The 18,712-nt window shown below is 44.8% G+C and overlaps 1 protein-coding gene across 1 annotated transcript in view; it reads left to right on the forward strand.

Annotated features, from left to right (window-relative positions):
* The window catches only part of Dstyk (dual serine/threonine and tyrosine protein kinase), a 50,166-nt gene extending 46,955 nt beyond the window's left edge, over positions 1-3,211 (forward strand). Inside the window, exons 12-13 of the mRNA XM_051147379.1 lie at positions 1,620-1,754; positions 2,065-3,211. Of these exons, the coding sequence (XP_051003336.1) occupies positions 1,620-1,754; positions 2,065-2,252 (323 nt within the window). The 3' untranslated portion in view covers positions 2,253-3,211. The remainder of the gene's footprint in view (positions 1-1,619; positions 1,755-2,064) is intronic.
* The last annotated feature ends 15,501 nt before the right edge of the window (positions 3,212-18,712 follow it).

The following is an 18,712-nucleotide window of genomic DNA, read 5'->3' on the forward strand; positions in this document are numbered from 1 at the left end:
GTTTTGCTTAATCCTTACAACAATCCTGTGATGATGTTGGTATATTTTTATGTCAGCTTAATAGATACAATTGGGACCAGATTGACGAAGTAACTAGCTCCTAAAGCTGAGGTAGAAGGCAACGGACCTGTGGTTTGAATCCTGGCCTTCCTGTCTCTACAGTCCAACCATGGATCATGAGGGCAAAGACAGCTGAAGGAGAAGGGGAAATGCTAAGGGAAACTGCAAAGCAGCGAACAGTGACAGATAAGGCTGGAGAAATCCAGAGACTGAAAGCCTTGCAGAGGGTTGTGCAAATAAGGAGGTGCTAAGCTTGAGCAGTGGAGGGTGGCAAAGAGCATCTGCCTGGACAAGCTTTGCAGACACTGGTAGAGGGGGTGTGAGGGAGGAGAACCAGAGTGAGGTGACCAGTTAGGCAAAGATTGTGTCCGTGGTTAGGATGGTACTGCTGCTAAAACAGGTTACAGATTTGAGATGAATTCAGAAAACAATGGGAAAACTTTTTTTTCCTGAGTGTTGGAAAGGATTGGAGAGTGACGGCACTGTGCCAAGGAAGAAATCACAGGTCTGTCACTAGTGTTAACATGAGAAAAAAAGTGCAATGCGTCTCAATTTCTTTCCTTTTTTAAAGATTTATTTTATGAGCATGAATATATTGCTCCATGTATGTGTGTGTACCTTGAGTGTGCCTGGTGCCCAAGGTCAAGAAAAGTTGTTGAATCCCCTGGAACTGGAATTATAAATGTCTGTGAGCCATGTGGATGCTGGGATCAAACCCCAGTCTTCTGTAAGAACACCAAGTGTTCTAAACCACTGAGCTATCTCTCTAGCCCCTGAATTCCATTCATTTCATAGAAGTTGTCACCTCATTCTTCATCATGTCATACACAGAAGAACTATGCTTAGTGCATAGCTGCTGTCTGGCCTTCCCTGGAGCCAATAGAAGAGTTCTTCATTTCCTGTTTACTATGCTCTATTCTTGCTTCTGTTATTCTACTCTGGCTGCTGCTTACTTCAATTCCTTTTATTTTCATCTACCCAATTGCTACCAGAAGAGTATTTCTAAAAATATGTTTTCCTATGAGAGATAGGCTCTTCCTATGTATTCTCAACTGGCTTTAAGTAATCCTTCTGCCTCAGTCTCTTTGTTTTTTTGTTTTTGAGACAGGGTTTCTGTGTGTAGCCTTGGCTGTCCTGGAACTCACTCTGTAGACTAGGCTGGCCTCAAACCCAGCCTGCCTCTGCCTCCCTGAATGCTTGGATTGACCCGGCTCTGCCTTAGTCTCTTGAGTGCTGGGATTAGAGGTGTGCACCACCTCACCTGTTCATCTATGACTTTATAATTGTTACTTTCTGGTTCCCACCCATAGTTCTCTAGTATGGCTCTTTAGAATTGATCTTGCAGACCATCCCATTGAAATGAAAGGTCTGATAGTCCTTCTCTTTTGACCAATTTTTGTCTTAGCATCTACTTCCTATGTTACAAGATGGGCATTACAAGTGGCCCTGCCTTCCAGGCAAGTTGTAAGAACAGTAGATGTTAAACGCTCTTAAAAATTGTGTAAGGACCTGTAGCAGCAGGACGGTGGCTCACTGTCACTCGCCCGTCTTCACTGTAGGGAAGTATGACAACTCGGTGGACGTCTACGCCTTTGGGATCCTTTTCTGGTATATCTGCTCCGGCTCTATCAAGCTCCCTGAAGCATTTGAGAGGTGTGCCAGCAAAGACCATCTCTGGAATAACGTGCGCAGAGGTAAGAGCCACCAAACAGACATCCCGGGCACCACAGCAGGGCACTGTTATCTTGTGGCCATTCCACAGCATGACCACATCAGACTGACCATCATAGAATGCTGAAAGGACACTGTACACCACACCTTTGCTGTGGACAGCACTACCTCGAACTATCTCAAAAATAGTTTCTGCTACACATTTTAGTGCTTGGTTTCTAAGCCAATGCGTTCCAGTTTCACCATCCCTCTTACATGATAGTCTAGGTATCTACAGCTCTTTGCTCTCCCCATTCTCCCTGACTGGCTGTTCTTCCTTGTTCTCCTCTCTAGGGACCCGTCCAGAACGTCTTCCTGTGTTTGATGAGGAGTGCTGGCAGCTGATGGAAGCATGTTGGGATGGTGACCCCTCTAAGAGGCCCCTCCTGGGCATCGTCCAGCCTATGCTGCGCAGCATCATGGAACGCCTCTGCAAGTGCAGTTGTGAGCAAGCAAACAGAGGGCTGGAGGACTCTACTTGAAGACAAAACCTCTCCTTCCATCTGTTCCTTCCTTTCCTCTCACCTTTTGGCCATGGGAGAATTTGTCGTTTGTTCATTAAGGGAGCTCCCAAGGGAACCGGTGCTTGTTGGCAACTTGAGACCTTCCTGGGCAGAGATGGCTCCTGGACAGTGAAGAATTCAGTGGCTGTTTTATTATTCATACTGCCTTACACTGTCTTTTTGGCAAAAGATTGTCTCAGATGTGTAAAAGCTGAAGAATGTGATGTTCTGGCCTCAGAACTGAAAAGGAGGCAACTGTTACCACTGTTACACTGCTGTTCACTGTATATGTTCTAAAACAAGTGGGACACTGCAAGGCAAGGTCTAAAACTGTCACTTTTGTGACTTCAGCTTTAGCTGGGAACCGTTCACTTCTACCCGATGGTAGAGACCACTTAGAAAACATGACCTTTGTTCAGGATCGTATGATTATAAAGGCAAAAACAAACCAATTCAGCCAAGTATACCATGTGGTTGCCTGGCTCTTGTTCTCTATTACCAGGATCTCAGGTTGTAACAGTCAAAGCCATAGGAGGCAGCTGGGTGTGAAGCTGTCTGCCCTCACAACCCAGTGTGTTTACATTTCCAGGGCCAGGAAGCCCTGGTGTCTGCGGGGCAGGCCTAACCCAAACAGAATCTGTTTGATTCTTGGGTCTTTCCCCACCTCCTTCTCCCCCTTTTTTTCCCCTCAAAAAGGATACTCCAGATAACATGGTACTTGGACTTGAGTGTCTGATCAGAAATAAACTATAATTTTGTTGTTGTTTTTAATGGGATGTAGCCTAGGCTAGCCTTAAAGTCCATCCTTCTGGCTCAGCCTTCATAGCGCTGGGATTACAGGCATGTGCAACCATGCCCAGCTGTTAACTATATAACTCACTCTTTTCTTACTCCGTGCTAGGGACCAATCCCACGGCTCAGATGTGCTGGTAAGTGCTCTGCTGTGAGCCACACCCCAGCTTCATATAGCTCTTAAAGTTCACTTTGAACACTAGGCACTATGAGTCCTGAGGATGACACAGTTGAGCATGGTGGTCTCCTAAACTTGCAGCTCTTCAGAAATGCATGCAATGCTTTCTACATGCAGATTGTAACGGACAAGTGGTGGGCAGTGTCTTTGGTTCGTTGGCTCTGGCCTCATTTTGGCAGAATGCTTAGTTTAGCTCTTATAGGTTTTATGGTTTTTGTTTTGGGTTTTTGTTTGTTTGTTTATTTTTGGTTTTTCAAGACAGGGCTTCTCTGTGTAGCCTTGGCTGTCCAGGACTTGCTTTGTAGACCAGGCTGGCCTGGAACTCACATCAATCTGCCTCCCAAGTGCTGGGATTAAAGGCGTGTGCCACCACTGCCCAGCTGCTCTTAAGAGTTTTAACACCTACTCAACTATCCTTAGTTACTCTACTCTGATATTAATGCATTGCCCTCTGGAGACAGTAGGATGTACAGGAAGCCAGGAGTCAAGACAAAACAAATGAGTCATCATCACTACTAGTTAGGTCTGTTGTGTGTAAAACATGAAGGGGTCCTGTGTAGTTAGGAGGCTGCTGACCATTGTTATTCAGTCTGTCTGTAACAGGGAGGCTCAGGTTCCAGAAAGGAAGCCTTGCTCCTAACATTCTGGGGCCACCTAGCTCATGTTTGGACCCATAAGTGGGAGGTTAGATTTTTTCCTCATGTAGAATGCCCTTTCAGTCTCCTGTCACATTACAGGTTCCCTTTTTTTTTTTTTTTTTTTTTTAATTTTTAAATTTTAAATAGCTGATTCCCTACATTTTCCTGCCCTGTGCGAGGAAGGGAAAAGCTAATGCTAAGTAAGGAGATAAGGAGCAGTTTTATAGTTCGGTCATTATATGTATCCGAGGAAGGCCCAACATACTCCTCAAAGTTTCCAGGCAAGCCAAAGGCCACATGGGGTATATTTGGTGGCGGTATTTCAGTGCTCAGCAGGCTGAGTATGTGAACACGTATGTCTAATTTGTGCGTATTTTACTTTATAACATTGTAAGCTAATTTTGGATTCTATGTTTTTTGGCATCTGTTATTTCAGCGATGAAATGTCATGAAATGTACTGTATTGTATGTCACTTGGGAAGACACTAGGTGGTCAGAGAAGTGCGGTGGCACTTGGGAAGTACAGGGTTCGACAGGGCCAAAGTTTTGAGGCTTTACCTCTGGGCTGAGGGAGGAAGAAGGGTGGCATGAAGAGCTCCCTTTCCTGTGTGCCGTCCTTCAGAACATTGCCGGAAGGGCAGTTCACTGCAGCCCAACAGTGACACCTGGCTGCTTCTTGGGAGCTGAAAGCCTGGCTACTCATTTTGCCTTGGAATGGATTAACAGACCTTTCTGCAGAGCAATCAGAAAAAATGCTGGTGGAGTCTGGACCCTGCAAGGCTCCCCTGTGCCCGAGAGCAATCTTTTACTGGTCTCAGAAAGAGGGCTACCCTGGTTGTTGCCAGACCAAAGAGAGTCACTCTGACTCCATCAAGTTTAAGGGGCAGGGCTAGGCAGCCATGGTTCTACGTGTTAACACTAATGCTCAAGGAAGCAGAGGAAAGGACGCCTGACTACCACAGCTACATCAGGAGAATGGTGACCTCAGAACACTTGTCAGCTCCCCAGATTGCATTTCTGTATTTCTGCTTGAACTGTCAAACAGGTTAGAGCACTCAGGACATGTGTAGCTCAGTGGGAAGATGTGCTTAGCGGGCACATGGCCTTGGGTGCAGTGTCTAGTACCAAAAACAAAACAAAACACAAAGGTCAAAGTGGGTTTGGAAAACAGTTTTCCTGACAGAAGTAGCCTGGGGTACTAGGGCTGCAAAGTGACAACTGCACTAAATGACACTTTATTTTTGTTGTTGTGTTGTCATCGTCTTATTTACCACTGAGAAGCCCAGGGGATGTGTGAGTTCAGTAGCACTTAGGGAAACTGAGGCATCCTCTGTCCTTGCTCTGAAGAGATGCCCTGCTTGTTTGATCTGTTTACTGGGAAACCTCCCAAGACCATGTAATGTCAAGATGAAGTATGCCTTGGAAAAGTGCATTCCAAAGAAAGAATGATCTGCTTTAAGTGTTCAGAACTTGCATTTCCTATTTGTTGGGTCAAGTGGTCCACACACTCTTTAAAAGAAAATGGGGATTTAGTTTTCTAAATGTTGGGGTGTGTGAGATACAGACAGTGTGGTATTAGAGTGGGTCAGAAAGGGGTGGCCTTAAGATACTTGTACTGAAAACTCCCCTACAAGTTTCAGGTAGTGGTGTATCCTTAAAAGAGTTTAATTTTAACTTCATTTGCTTTATTGGCAAGTAGTGTGATTGACATAGTGGTGAAGACTGTGCAAACACCTGACATTGGGGAGACCAAGTAGCCCAGAGGGTTGGCAAGAAAATTAGTCTGAATGGCTTGCTGTTTTTTTTTTCCTTTGTCTTTATGTAATGTTTTTATTTGTTTTAAAGGACTAATGTTTATTACAGTGTTATATACAAGTGTAACATATTAAGTGTGTAGAATAAAGTGCAATAACAAAAACTTTACTTTGACACAAAGTTCAGTCTCTGTTCCCTCTTTTCTTGTGCAGTGTGCCTCTTTCCATGGTATTGTTGCAGTGGGACCATTTTATTTTTATTTATTTCTTTTGTTGTTTGAGAGACACAGCCCTAGGTTTTGTCTTCGCATAGCATGCATGACTGTGCTGGTTTTGTGGAGTCGTCTGTAAGTTGTTAGGCTATGGATTCCACATTAAATGTTTCAGTGCTGCCTGTTTGGCTTCAGCTTTCCCTCACTTTCCTTCACGTGTTCACAGGATGTTCCCAAGCCCTGCTTCCCACTCCCAAATGTTGTCCTTCCATTTGGGAGATTGCTGAAATACTCCCAACTCTTTTCAGCAACATGCTTTTCTCTCCTGACCTGGTACCACTGGTCTGCAGCTTTCCTAGGAAGGTATCCCAGGACTCTGGCATCTCAAACATCATGGGGTCTCCAACACAATCCAGGTTTCGTCTTCACATGAAATGGGTTCTCTGGAGCATGGTGTGGTGGCACAGGCCTGTAATCCCAGCACTTGGGAGGCAGAGGCGGGTGGATATCTGTGAGTTTGAGGCCAGCCTGGTCTACAAAGCGAGTTCAGGACAGCCAAGGCTACACAGAGAAACCCTGTCTTGAAAAAAGTTGTCTGGAGCTCCATGCATGGACACCAGACACACCCCTGGCTTCATTGGTTTTCCTTAGCTGTGAAGGGAGATTCCACAATCCCTTCCTTGTATCTTTGACTCTAAAGCCAGAACTATATGGCCTAAGCTGCCAAGTTCTGCTGCTTAATGAGGAACTTGGCCTCCTGTTCAATTATATTTGCATCAGCTTTCTGGTGCTGATGGTTTCCTTCACTGCTTGAGCACTAATTCCTTTTCACAAGTTGAATGCTTAGCTAGGTAGAATATTATTCTGAGGTTACCATTCCCTTGAATCCACTTAGTATCATGCTTTTCTTTAAACTTTTTATTCCCATGAACACTGGACTTAGCACTGATTACACTTCCTAATGCTCCTTTTCTCCTCAGACTTGTCTTTGTCCAGTCTGCTCCTTTTCATTACAGATCTGCATAAGAATGACTACTAATAACCACACTACACAGTCAATGCTTGGCTGTCTAGAAGTCTCCTCTGGCAACAGCATTAATCCAAAACTCTTCAGCTTAGCTCAGGCAGAGTTTTTGGACAAGGGGAAAAAGCAGCTACATTCTTTGGCAAAATATGACAAGAATATTCTCTAGGCCACTTAGTAATATTCTTCCCCTCAGAAACTCCTTGAGCTGCCCTCCACAGTCCAAATTCCCCTTTGTCTTCCTTGTTCCTACTAGGATGGCCCATTAGTCTCTGCTTAAACCACCCAACCTCTTTTCTAGTCCAAGTCCTCAATATTCCTCCTATACTGTTTGTTACAGTACAGTCAAGCCTGCCACAGCAATACCCTGTCTTAGTCACTGTTCTTTTGCTGTGAAGAGACACCATGACCAAGCAACTCTTAGGAAGAAACAGCAAAGTTACTATGGGTGGCCATGTGCAGATTGAAGTTTCCTAAGCCTTAGGGACAGCTTGTTCCTTGTATATGCTATAAATAACATTTCAAGACAATAGGGAAAAGACTTCAATAAAACTGGTTATCACCATGTTCCTACAATGAGAACCATAGAATGACTTATAAGCAGAATAAACTTGTTTTTCACAGCCCTGGGGGCCAAGCAGTTCTGCTTCATAGATGGAGCCTTGTTGCTGTATCCTAGAGAGTTAGATTACTGCTGTGTCTCCATAGAAGAAGAGCAGAAGGACAAATAGGGACAAAGTCTATACGTGACAGAAAAGATGGAATAGCACAGTGGCTACTGCAACAAGTGCCTAGTTATAAAATGAAATGGCTGACCTCCAGAAACTAAATCTGTGTGAGCTGATAAAGAAGGGCAAAGGAGGCTGGCGGCAGCGCTGGTGCACGCCTTTAATCTCAGCACTTGGGAAGGCAGAGGTAGAGTTCAAGGCCAGTGTGGTCTACAGAGTGAGTTCCAGGACAGCCAGTGCTACACAGAGAAACCCTGTCTCAAAAAACCAAAGTGTGTGTGTGTGTGGGGGGGGGGGGATGTCAATGTAAGAAAAGATATTCAGAGAGTGGGAGCCTGTTGTTAATTTACCAATATGGCCTAAATGTTGGGTGCTGATTTGTTGTGGTTAAGTTACCAGTAGGGCCTGATAATGTTTATTATTAGGCCTATAATTATTATGACAGCATTTTCTAACCCAGTAGCAATCAATCACGACACAGACACCTGTTATATTTCAAAATAGCCTTAGTTAACCTGGGGCAGGGCAGATATTAAGCCCCTAAACTACTTCCCATAGTGAGGCAGGGATTCTATCCCATGCCATCTGCCTCTAATAGCTTCTATCAAGCTACCTCCCCTCCATAATCCCAAATACTTGCTAATGTTCTTCATCTGGGCTGGATTCTCCATCCACGCCAGCCATGTGCTTCTCCTCCAACTAACCCATGATGGCGAGCCTCCTCCTCCCTTCTCCTCCGGTCTCTCCCCAAGATCCTCTCTGTCTCCCCACACCTGTGAACCTTAGCCACGCCTGTGAACCTTAGCCACGCCTGTCTCTTTTGCCCTGCCCAGGTGTGACAGCCTTTTATTAATTAGTATCAAAATACATCAGATCAACAGGGGGCCAAGGAAGAGCAACAGAAATTCACAAGAAGAACAGGCTGCGTTACACTGCCTGCCCTGAAGAGGCAGGGGAAACAGAAATTGAGGGAGTTCTGAGGAAAGGGCTTGGCAGCCCTATCCTATCTATAGGACAAGACTCCAGCCTTCACCAGCCTCAGATCCAGCCACAGGCTCGCTGAAGCACTGGCTTCTCCAGAGGGCTGGCTCAGCAATGACAGGAGTTCCCCTAGTTTAGAGAGCTGTGGCAGGGCACCATCTTGAGATTGTTTAACCTGAGCTATCCTGAGGACCAGAGAAAAGGAGTAGTCATAAGAAATGGTGCCTTATTAAACTTGCTACAGCCCCAGGGCAAGAGATAGCCCTGGAAAAAGCTGTGGAAAGCAGGAGGGTTGGGCACAGGCCAGCTGAAAAGCCCAACTGGCATGGGCCTCAAAGTGAAGTGTATAAAGAAAGGTAGCCCTTGCCCTGGGTATGTGGAAGAAGACCTCATCTGCTCAGAGTTAACTACAGTTTGAGAGTGTGAGCCTGAGGTCATCTGGCATTCTCTGTATTTTGAGAACACTGAAACTCCCACAGACCACTTGGTATCTATAGCTACATCCCTTCAGCAGGGTGATTAATGCTGCTAGGGCTCAAAAAGTATGGAGATAGGTACACCAGTAGAAAATGTGGTGTTGTGACTAATTCTGCTAATCCCAGCGTACGTACTGGGGAGACACTTGCAGAGCTTGGAGGGTGAGAAAAGCTGTGTGGTCCAGCAAAACTACGTGTGACCAGCAGAGGGCCCTAGCACTCAAAGGGAGACCACTGTGATTGGTGGTGGACACTGCACACTGGTTCCTTATAAACTCAGCACAACCATAGGGTCACAGGGAAGATCAGAGTCCACGAGTTGCGTTTGCCCTGTCATACAGAGAAATTGGCCGACTTTTCAAGACCCACCCAAGAAGGAGCTAATCCAACATTCCACCATCTTTTCTTTCCTTTCTTTTGGGGTGGGACTTTTGTTTAATTCTTATGTTAGTAGTGCTTTCACTTATCCATAAAGCGTTTTTTATTTCCCTTCATGAATTTACCCAATTTTATTTACATTTTTTTTTCGTTCTTGGGCAATCTTCTCTTTTCATTTATTACCCTGGCCAATTTTCTTTTTTTTTTTTTTTTTTCTTCCTGTCTACTATGCTTTTAGTAGTATTTTGATTTTATGTTATTACTTCTTAAAACCTTTATCTTTAAAAAAAAGGTGGGGGGAGGGCTGGAGAGATGGCTCAGAGGTTAAGAGTTCTGGCTGCTCTTCCAGAGATCCTGAGTTCAATTCCCAGCAACCACATGGTAGCTCACAACCATCTGTAATGTGCCTTCTTCTGGTGTGCAGACATGCAGGCTGAACACTGTATATGTAATATGTAATAAATAAATCTTTAAAAATAAATAAATAAAACCTTCATCTTTTTTTTTTTTCCCCAGACAGAGTTTCTCAATGTTATCTTGGCTATCCTGGACTCGCTTTGTAGACCAGGCTGGCCTCAAACTCACAGAAGTCCACCTGCCTCTGTCTCCTGAGTGCTGGGATTAAAAATGTGTGCCATCACACCTGGCTAGTAATAACTATAGGCCTGATAATAAATATTATTAGGTCATACTTAGTTTTTTCTTTTTTCAAAACAGGGTCTCTCTTTGTAGCCTTGGCTGTCCTGGACTCGCTTGTACACCAGGCTGGCCTCGAACTCACAGCAATCTGCCTGGCCCTGCCTCCCAAGTGCGGGGATAAAGGCGTGCACCACCACGCCTTGATCTGGGCCATACTTATAATTTAACCGCAACGGGTATTAATGGGTTACAACTGATTTTAAGTGCATGCCTGTATCATGTATGTTTTGATGTTGGTACAGCAGTTTGTTTTCTCCTCTCTAGGTAGTAATGAGGATTGACCCCTAAGGGTATCTGCTTACTAAATCTACCAGAAGAGACATCTAAACAAACAACAACAAAGTACAGATGAGAAAACAGAAATAAAAGAAGCATGAAAAAGCAGGGTACCATGACTCCCCCAATCATAAGTTCTTAAATGAACTAAAAGATACTGAAATGGGTTTCAACATGTTGCATAAGGAATCCTAGTGCCAGGAGTTGTGCACACAGCGTTAGTCCCAGCACATGGGAGGCAGAGGCAGGCGAATCTCTGAGTTCGAGGCCAGCCTGGTCTATAAAGTGAGTTACAGGACAGCCAAGGCTAAAAGGAGGAACCTAGTTGGGGGAAAAAAGGAAAAAAAAAGAGGGGAGAGGGTAGGTGGATTGTGGGTCTCCGCTGGATAAGGCTGAAGTCTGACATCTCTGGAAAGCTGTTTTACGTTCAGTCTATGATGGTGGACTCCCTTTCCTTAGCGGGTTCCTCATTCCACCTGATCTGGTAACCCCAGATTTTGTAAGGAGTGTCACATAGCCCTCAAGGAAAATTACAGGCCTGACCCTTTCCTGATAAGGAACTTTTCAGCAAGCACAGAAAATTCCCGGGAAGTATCCCACCCTAGGCTGAGGAGATCTAGCAGTGACCTCTAATCGAACCTGGAAGACATTCCCTCAGCCACAGGATAATTAAATACTGTGTTTTCCTTCTTGTGATGGGACCCCATGCTACTGCATGTAAATGAGGCACTGTACCGCTGCATATAGATAAAGTATCCTGGCGCCCTTAGCCCGCTCGAATCAGGCATTCCCCTCAAACTCCTCTCCATTTGCACCCGACTGCTCGCCATCCCCCACCATGACCCTATGAGACTTCATTCATTCCAGGCGGGGGTGGGGAGTGAGGGTGGAGACTGGTGCTGGGTGCCCAGTGGTCAGGCAGCGATGGCCTTTGCAGCTGCTGGGGCCTGCTCCACGGCTGCTGCTGGCTCTATGCTGACCATGGTGAAGCACCTTGGGGCTGCATCTCACTGGAACTTCCTGCCAGCGGGTTTTGGACATCTGCCTGCTTCCTCTGCTGTGCTTAGCACAGCAACTCAGACAAGGAGCTGTAACATTTTTGGTATCATCATGGACTTGTGGAGCTCCCAAGTCTCTGATACCAACACTCTCATTCTAAAAGAGCTAAACTGTAACACTCTGTGGAAAAGTCATTTTCCACCCCCACTCCTCCAATGAGACCAGGAACGTGGCCTTGTTCCTAGGCCACTAGCCTCACCTTGAGTGCTCTAAACTGTCCCTGAGCAAGAAACAGGACCTTGGGACCTTTGCTCTCAAGGTCTATTCTTTCCTGTCTGGAAGCAGCACCTAGACCAGCTTGCCAGATAAGGAATCCAGGCCACCTGCTGTGGAATGGTGACCAACAGTAATCTCTGAGTTTAAGATTAGCCTGGTCTACAGAGCAAGTCCAGGACAGGACAGGCTACATAGAAAAACGCTGTCTGGGGAGGGAGAGGGAGAATTCCTAACTTTTCTTGGAGGTAATGGTGGCACATATCTTTAATCCTAATACTCAAAAGGTACAGAAAAGTAAAATTCTGTGAGTTTAAGGCCACCAAGGTTATATAGTAAAATTCTGTCTTAAAAATAGAGAGAAGGGCTGGAGAGATGGCTCAGAAGTTAAGAGCACTGACTGCTCTTCCAAAGGTCCTGAGTTCAAATCCCAGCAACCACATGGTGGCTCACAACCATCTGTAATGTGATCTAATGCCCTCTTCTGGCCTGCAGGTGTAATCTTTTGAGAGAGAGAGAGAGAGAGAGAGAGAGAGAGAGAGAGAGAGAGAGAGAGAAAGGAAGATACAAACAAATAAGAAAATCAATCCAGGACCTGGAAAAGCAAACTAACAAAATGGATAAAAAGGTAAATTGAGATTTTTGGGGAAAAAAATAGAAATGTTAAAAATGCAAAGCTGAATGACTTAAAAACGAGGAAAAGCAGGATCAACAGCAGAAGGAGAAATTTCAGGGATGAAGGACAAGGATGAGGAAACTACATTCAACATCGATGCCGGTGGGGAACATGAGCACACCATTATCCATGGAGTCATGAACAAATGTCTACACGCTCCAGCTGGGGCACCCATGACAAGTCTAGCTTAGTGAGCAAGTGAGTTCACTGGGACACAGATAACTAAAGCCACTGCATCACTGAAAAGCCACTTGAACATGGCTTTTGAGCTCCCTGCATGACTTGTTGGTATCTAGGCCAATCAGAGTGTCTCCTCTGGTCAGCAGTTGGCTACGAGTTGTCTTAGTTACTTTTCTATTGCCAGGACAAAGCACTATGACCAAAGCAACTTATAACATAAAGTGTTTAATTCTGCCCTCCTCCGTCTGCCCTAGTTCTGTACTGCAGTACAGTACCTAGTACTGTAGAGGGCTACAGTAAAAACAAAGTTGGATTAGAAGTCACAGAGTTTGTTTGTTTGTTTGTTTGTTTGTTTGTTTTTAAAGTCACAGAGATCTTGATAAGAATGAAGAAAATTTGATTAGGAGACAAGAGTAAGTGAGAAACAAAACCACGATGTATATTTTGAACAATGGGGTACTTAAAACTGAGATCTCAAAGGGGTACAGCGGGGACTTTGTTTTTGGATGGTTGGTTTTGGTTTTGGCGGTCATGGCCTTATGACCCTGGAGGTGAGAGGCTGGAGTGCAATAAAGTGCAACCAAAGAGGTCACTGGAGGGGAGAAGGCAAGAAGCCAGGACGTCACGGTGCTGAGTCAAACAGCCAGGCTGTAGAGCCACCAGGACGGTGAAAGGAGTAGGAGCCAGCTGCTGAGCAGCCAGCGTTGTAAAGAGCAGAGGAAAGACTGTGGGTGCCAGCAGCCAGGAGGAGAGGGGTCCTGTCACTTGGTGGCAGAGCTTTCAATGGGCGGGCATTTCTTTTCTCAGGAAGGGGGAAAAGAAATGGTTTGATGGAGGTTATTGTGGGAATCACTATAACTGGGCCATAGGAAGGCTTTTTTTTTTTTTTTTTTTTTTAAGATTTATTTGTTTATTATGTATATAGTGTCTTTACCTGCCTGTTCCCCTGCACACCAGAAGAGGACACCAGATTTCATTACAGATGGTTGTGAGCCACCATGTGGTTGCTGGGAATTGAACTCTGGACCTCTGGAAGAACAGACAGTGCTCTTAACCTCTGAGCCATCTCTCCAGCCCCCAGGAAGGTATATTTTTATAGGGAGGCAAGAACAAATGCACAGTGCAGAAAGGGCAATGATGAGAGACCAAAGAGGCGTTTCACTTAAATCCAGCTTGGCGAATGATGAGTCTATTGGGGATACTTACAGAAGCATGTGTAAGTTAAAGGCCATTGCATGACCAGAACGCCCACTTAGGCATAAGTGACAAAAGCACACTGGTCACTGGAGAACTGTGCACAACTTGCAGCCAACTCCAACAAACAGTCTCCTCTCCCAACAGCAATATCTCATGACTAAGATAACCTGGGAAGCCTTGTAAAGTTCTGAGATTTCTAAGCCTTATACATTCCCTTAGTCTTCAGGGTCTTCCCCCCACCCCAAGGTCTTAACCTTGGCTGGCCTGGAGCTTCCTATGTAGATCAGTCTAGCCTCGAACTCACAGAGATACACTTGCCTCTCCTGGGTCCTGGGATTAAAGGGGTGCACTACCATGCCAAGAAGCTTTCTGAATCTTATGAGTTCCCTCTTCCCTCTAAGAATGGAAAATTCAGAGGAATAGCAGAAGGTCAGAATTAAATTTGATTCTAATTTAAAATATTTAATTAGGGGTGCTGGGAGATGGTTCAGAGTATAAAGGGCCTTGACACCAAGCCAGATGACCCGAGTTTAATTCCTTGGACCCACATAGTAAAAACAGAACTGACTCCTGACTCAACATTGTCCTTGACCTCTGAAGTCATACCATGGATACACGCCTATACACACACACAAAATAAATAAATAAATAGATAAACAAACAAATAAACAATAAATTGTAATCTACAAATGAGACTAGAGAACTCTAGCCTCAAAGAGCACTTTGTCTACCATGCATAAGGCCTTGGGTTTTGTTGTAGTAAGAACAAATATTAATGTTAAAAGGAAAGTTAGGGGGCACTGGAGAGATGGCTCAGGGGTTAAGAGCACAGACTGCTCTTCCAGAGGTCCTGAGTTCAATTCCCAGCAACCACATGGTGGCTCACAGCCATCTATAATGTGATCTGATGCCCTCTTCTGGCATGTAGGTGTACACGCAGATAGAGCACTCATATACAATAAATAAGTAAACAAACCTTGGGCACATGCCTGTAATCCCAGCACTCTGGGAAGCAGAGGCAGGTGGATCTCTGTAAGGCCAGCCTGATCTACAAAGTGAGTCCAGGACAGCCAAGACTACACAGAGAAACCCTGTCTGGAGACGAGGAGGCAGGGGCAAGGAAAGTTAGGGTTAAAATGCTAAAGTCAGGAACATTGAAGAACAACACAAGGCAGCTGGGTATGAGTCAGCCAAGCTGACCAGATAAGAGGAAGGACAGGGACTTCCAGCACAAGGTCAATGTCAGCAGGCTGGCTGGCTCCCACTCCCATGGAACCTTTTCCCTAACATAAGCAAACTACTGCTTCTCTTTCATAGATTCTTATCCTCAGTGCACTAGTTCTAACAGACTAAAGTGTAAGTAAAAATGGCTTCTAAAAGCCCTCTACCTACTCAGAAAGAAGACCCCCCACCCCACTCCACAAGGTACCAAACGCAAGGTAGCCAAGGATGACTGCAGCTACATCTTGGTAGCTGTGATGGGACTTAGTTTCCTGCTATGGTAAAAACTACACACTGCCTACAGAAGAATAAGAAGGAAAAATTCAAGCTCCCTGCTTTTTAAAAATTTCAACGGTGGCAATATAGATTAATACTGCAAGGAATAATCATGTGGTGTGTGGGTGTGTGTGTGTGTGTGTGTGTGTGTGTGTATGTTTCCATTCTTTTCAAGTGAATGACACCCATACCTATATAGTTTTCTTCCCTTTTCAATTTTCTTCTTTGTAGGGAATTCAGAGCAGTGTTGTAACTGTCCTTTTTCTTCCTTCTCTTTAACTAAAACAGTGGCTGCAATTGCACACTTTTTCTGAGAAGGGCTTTAATCCCTGTTTCACCCACTATTTCTGATGTCACCCCCAGCCGTTTGCTGTATTCTGGAACCACACAGGAGCCTTTAAATGCACTCGTGTTATCTACAGCAGCTCCCAGAGGAGTTCTTGGTTGACGGGTGAAGGGAAACATTCTAGGTAGAGACTTCCCACCCCCACCCTCCCCCACGGGTCTTTAGGATCAAACCCAAAGCCTCACACAGGCTAGAGCAGGTTCTTTACCACTATACTATACCCCAGCCCAGAATTCATGATTTTTACCAGGAAGAGGGGCATATGGTCTAATGCATGAAGGACATAGAACATCTTAATGAGAAGGAAGTCCAGCCGGGCTAGGAACCAAGTTTTTAAGAATAACAGGATGACAGGTACAAATTGCTCCAGGCCCCTTCAGCACAGAAACTCAGATACCTTATTTTGGCAGTTAGGAGTATTAATAAGTTCTAACTAACCCTTACAAAACAAAGCCCACCAATAACCATTTTTCATCAATGTAGAATACAACAAATTACAAAAACATATAATGTATACCATATCAAAACAACAACACAAACAAGAACCCCACTAATTTATTATGAAGGATAATCACATGTGTGCTCTGTTCCTAATTTAGAGAAGTGTTTTAAATGCAAAAAAAAAAAAAAAAAAAAAAAAACCACATCATAAAATTGACAAAATACAGTGCATCTTTAACCTGAATATCTTTGAAGTCCAAGCGTTATAGTCTCTCTGGGCTTCTCATATCTGTCTTCAACCCAGTGTATCCGGAGCTGGGCGCTTCCATCTAGCTGTCCAAGCTGTTTCCTTCTCTGTGTCCTAGGCACTAGCAAACAGAGCCCCCCCAAAGCTCACGGCACGACAATGGCTCATGCCAGACATCTTACCCCAATTATTTCCCACATTAGAAACAAACCAACTTTCCTATTCTGCCGTTTGCATTTCTGTCTGCTAATCTCTCTGGAACACCTTGCTTGTTTTCCTCCTCCACTCTGGCCTGCGTTCAGATCATCCCCACACTCTCACAGGATCTCTGTGGAGAGTCTTCACCCCTCTAGTGAATTCCTACTTAGCAGTGTCTGTAAGAATTTTCTTTTTAGGGCTAGGCCTGTGGGTAAGGCTTAGGTTCCATTGCCAGCCCCAGAAAAAAACAAAACCCAACAAATCAAAACCAAAGCAAACCACTACCAACAACAACAGCAACAAAACACCCACCAACCCTTTTAATTTTATTTCTGTCTTCCCTCTCACACCAGGATTTATATCGCCCAGGCTCCTGAGTGCTGAGATGACAATGTATATGCACCAAGGATGGGTAGCAATTTCCTTTCCTTCCTTCTTTCTTTTTTTCTTTTTCTTTCTTTTTGTTTTGTTTTCGAGACAGGGTTTCTCTGTGTAGCTTTGGCTGTCCTGAACTCACTTTGTAGACCAGGCTGGCCTCGAACTCACAGAGATTCACCTGCCTCTGCTTCCCTGAGCTGGGATTACAGGCGTGTGCCACCATATCAGGGCGCGGAATTTTATTTATTAAACATCAATTTGATGTTTGGAATTTTTCTGTTTAAAAAAAAAAAAAAAAACTGGCAAAGAAGCGGGACATGGTGGCGCATGTCTTTAATTTCAGCAGTCGGGAGACAGAAGCAGGTTAAAATCTCGTGAGTTCGAGGCCAGCCTGGTCTACAAAGCGAGTCCAGGACAGCTAGGGCTCTGTTACACAGAGAAAGCCTGTCTTGGAAAAAAACCAAAAACATTTTTTGAAAAACGAAAAAAAAAAAAGTGGCAAGGGACACCAACACTGCTTCACAGATGAGAGAATAAACAGGTAGACGTGTGGAAAGTTCATCACTACCACTAAACATGTGAAATGGTGCTTCCCCCACCCCCCACCCCGCACTTAGCCAGTGGCTACAGCTGAAGAGACCTGATAATAAATCGTCATGAGACGTTCAGAAGTAGATTCGATAGACTATTTCTGGTAGTCCAGTGTTTGGAAAGCATTTTGGAAAAATTGGATGTGTAAAGGAGTGGAAATGGTCTAATGTCTCTGAGCCTCAATTGCTGTTATTGGATTAAATGGCTACAAGAAAGTGACGCCGGGCGTGGTGGCGCATGCCTTTAATCCCAGCACTCGGGAGGCAGAGGCAGGTGGATCGCTGTGAGTTCGAGGCCAGCCTGGTCTATAAAGCGAGTCCAGGACAGGCAAGGCTACACAGAGAAACCCTGTCTCGGGAAGGAAAAAAAAAAAAAGTGGCATATTTAGGAGAAGGTAACTGGTAAGTACTGGCTAATATTTGCTGTCACCCGTTGTCTTCCGTGCTTTGTATGCTAACCCATTTGATCCTGTAAGTAGCGTTCTACTCATAAGGACCCGGAGGCACCGAGGATTAAACACCCAGAAGGGGTGGGGACAGTTAGGAATCTAGCTCGTCTTTCCGCGCCCCTCAGGAGGGCTTAGCCATTCTTTCCTTTTTGTGAATGCCCACCACATCTACAGTCAGCTAAACCCCTCCCACCCCACGCCCGCTATTTACCATCAGCTGGTCTTCTCTGATTGCTCTGTGTACCTCATCAAGTCTGACAGAACTGTGAGGAACCCAGTCCGTCTCTCTTGACAATTTTCCTGTGTCCTAATCGACGTTGTGTACATTAGTAAAACCGCAGGGAAAGGCCTAACAAATGCTATCCAGCCGTTTTCTGTGGAGTATGACATACTTTTAGAGACGTGAAATAATTTTCACGAAACTAAGTCAGACACATGTTAACTATAGTACACACAGGATGAGCCAAGCCGGCACGCACTCTGGACCACATCAAGGAACTCCACCACTCTGGCACTAGGGGACAACCTTTCCCGCTTTCCTGCCTTAGAAAGAAGCACCCCGGAACCTTTCTTGCGGAGTTACAGGCAGCCGCCGGGATGACCTAAGGAACACACAGCCCAGTATGTATTAGTGGGTTAGTGATATGCCTGAAATTTCTTGCTCACTTACATGGTCCCGGAGAGAAAGGTCTTACATTCTTGCATTTCTTGGAGTTCTGACTGACGATAATATTTTTAAACCTCAATAATATTAAAATTGACTGATTCCAAGAGTGTTTAGTCTTTTTTTTTTTAAAGTTAGGGATAAATGTGGACAGCTACGTAAAACGAA

The sequence above is a fragment of the Acomys russatus genome, chromosome 6, assembly GCF_903995435.1.
Source record: "Acomys russatus chromosome 6, mAcoRus1.1, whole genome shotgun sequence".
NCBI lineage: Eukaryota > Metazoa > Chordata > Mammalia > Rodentia > Muridae > Acomys > Acomys russatus.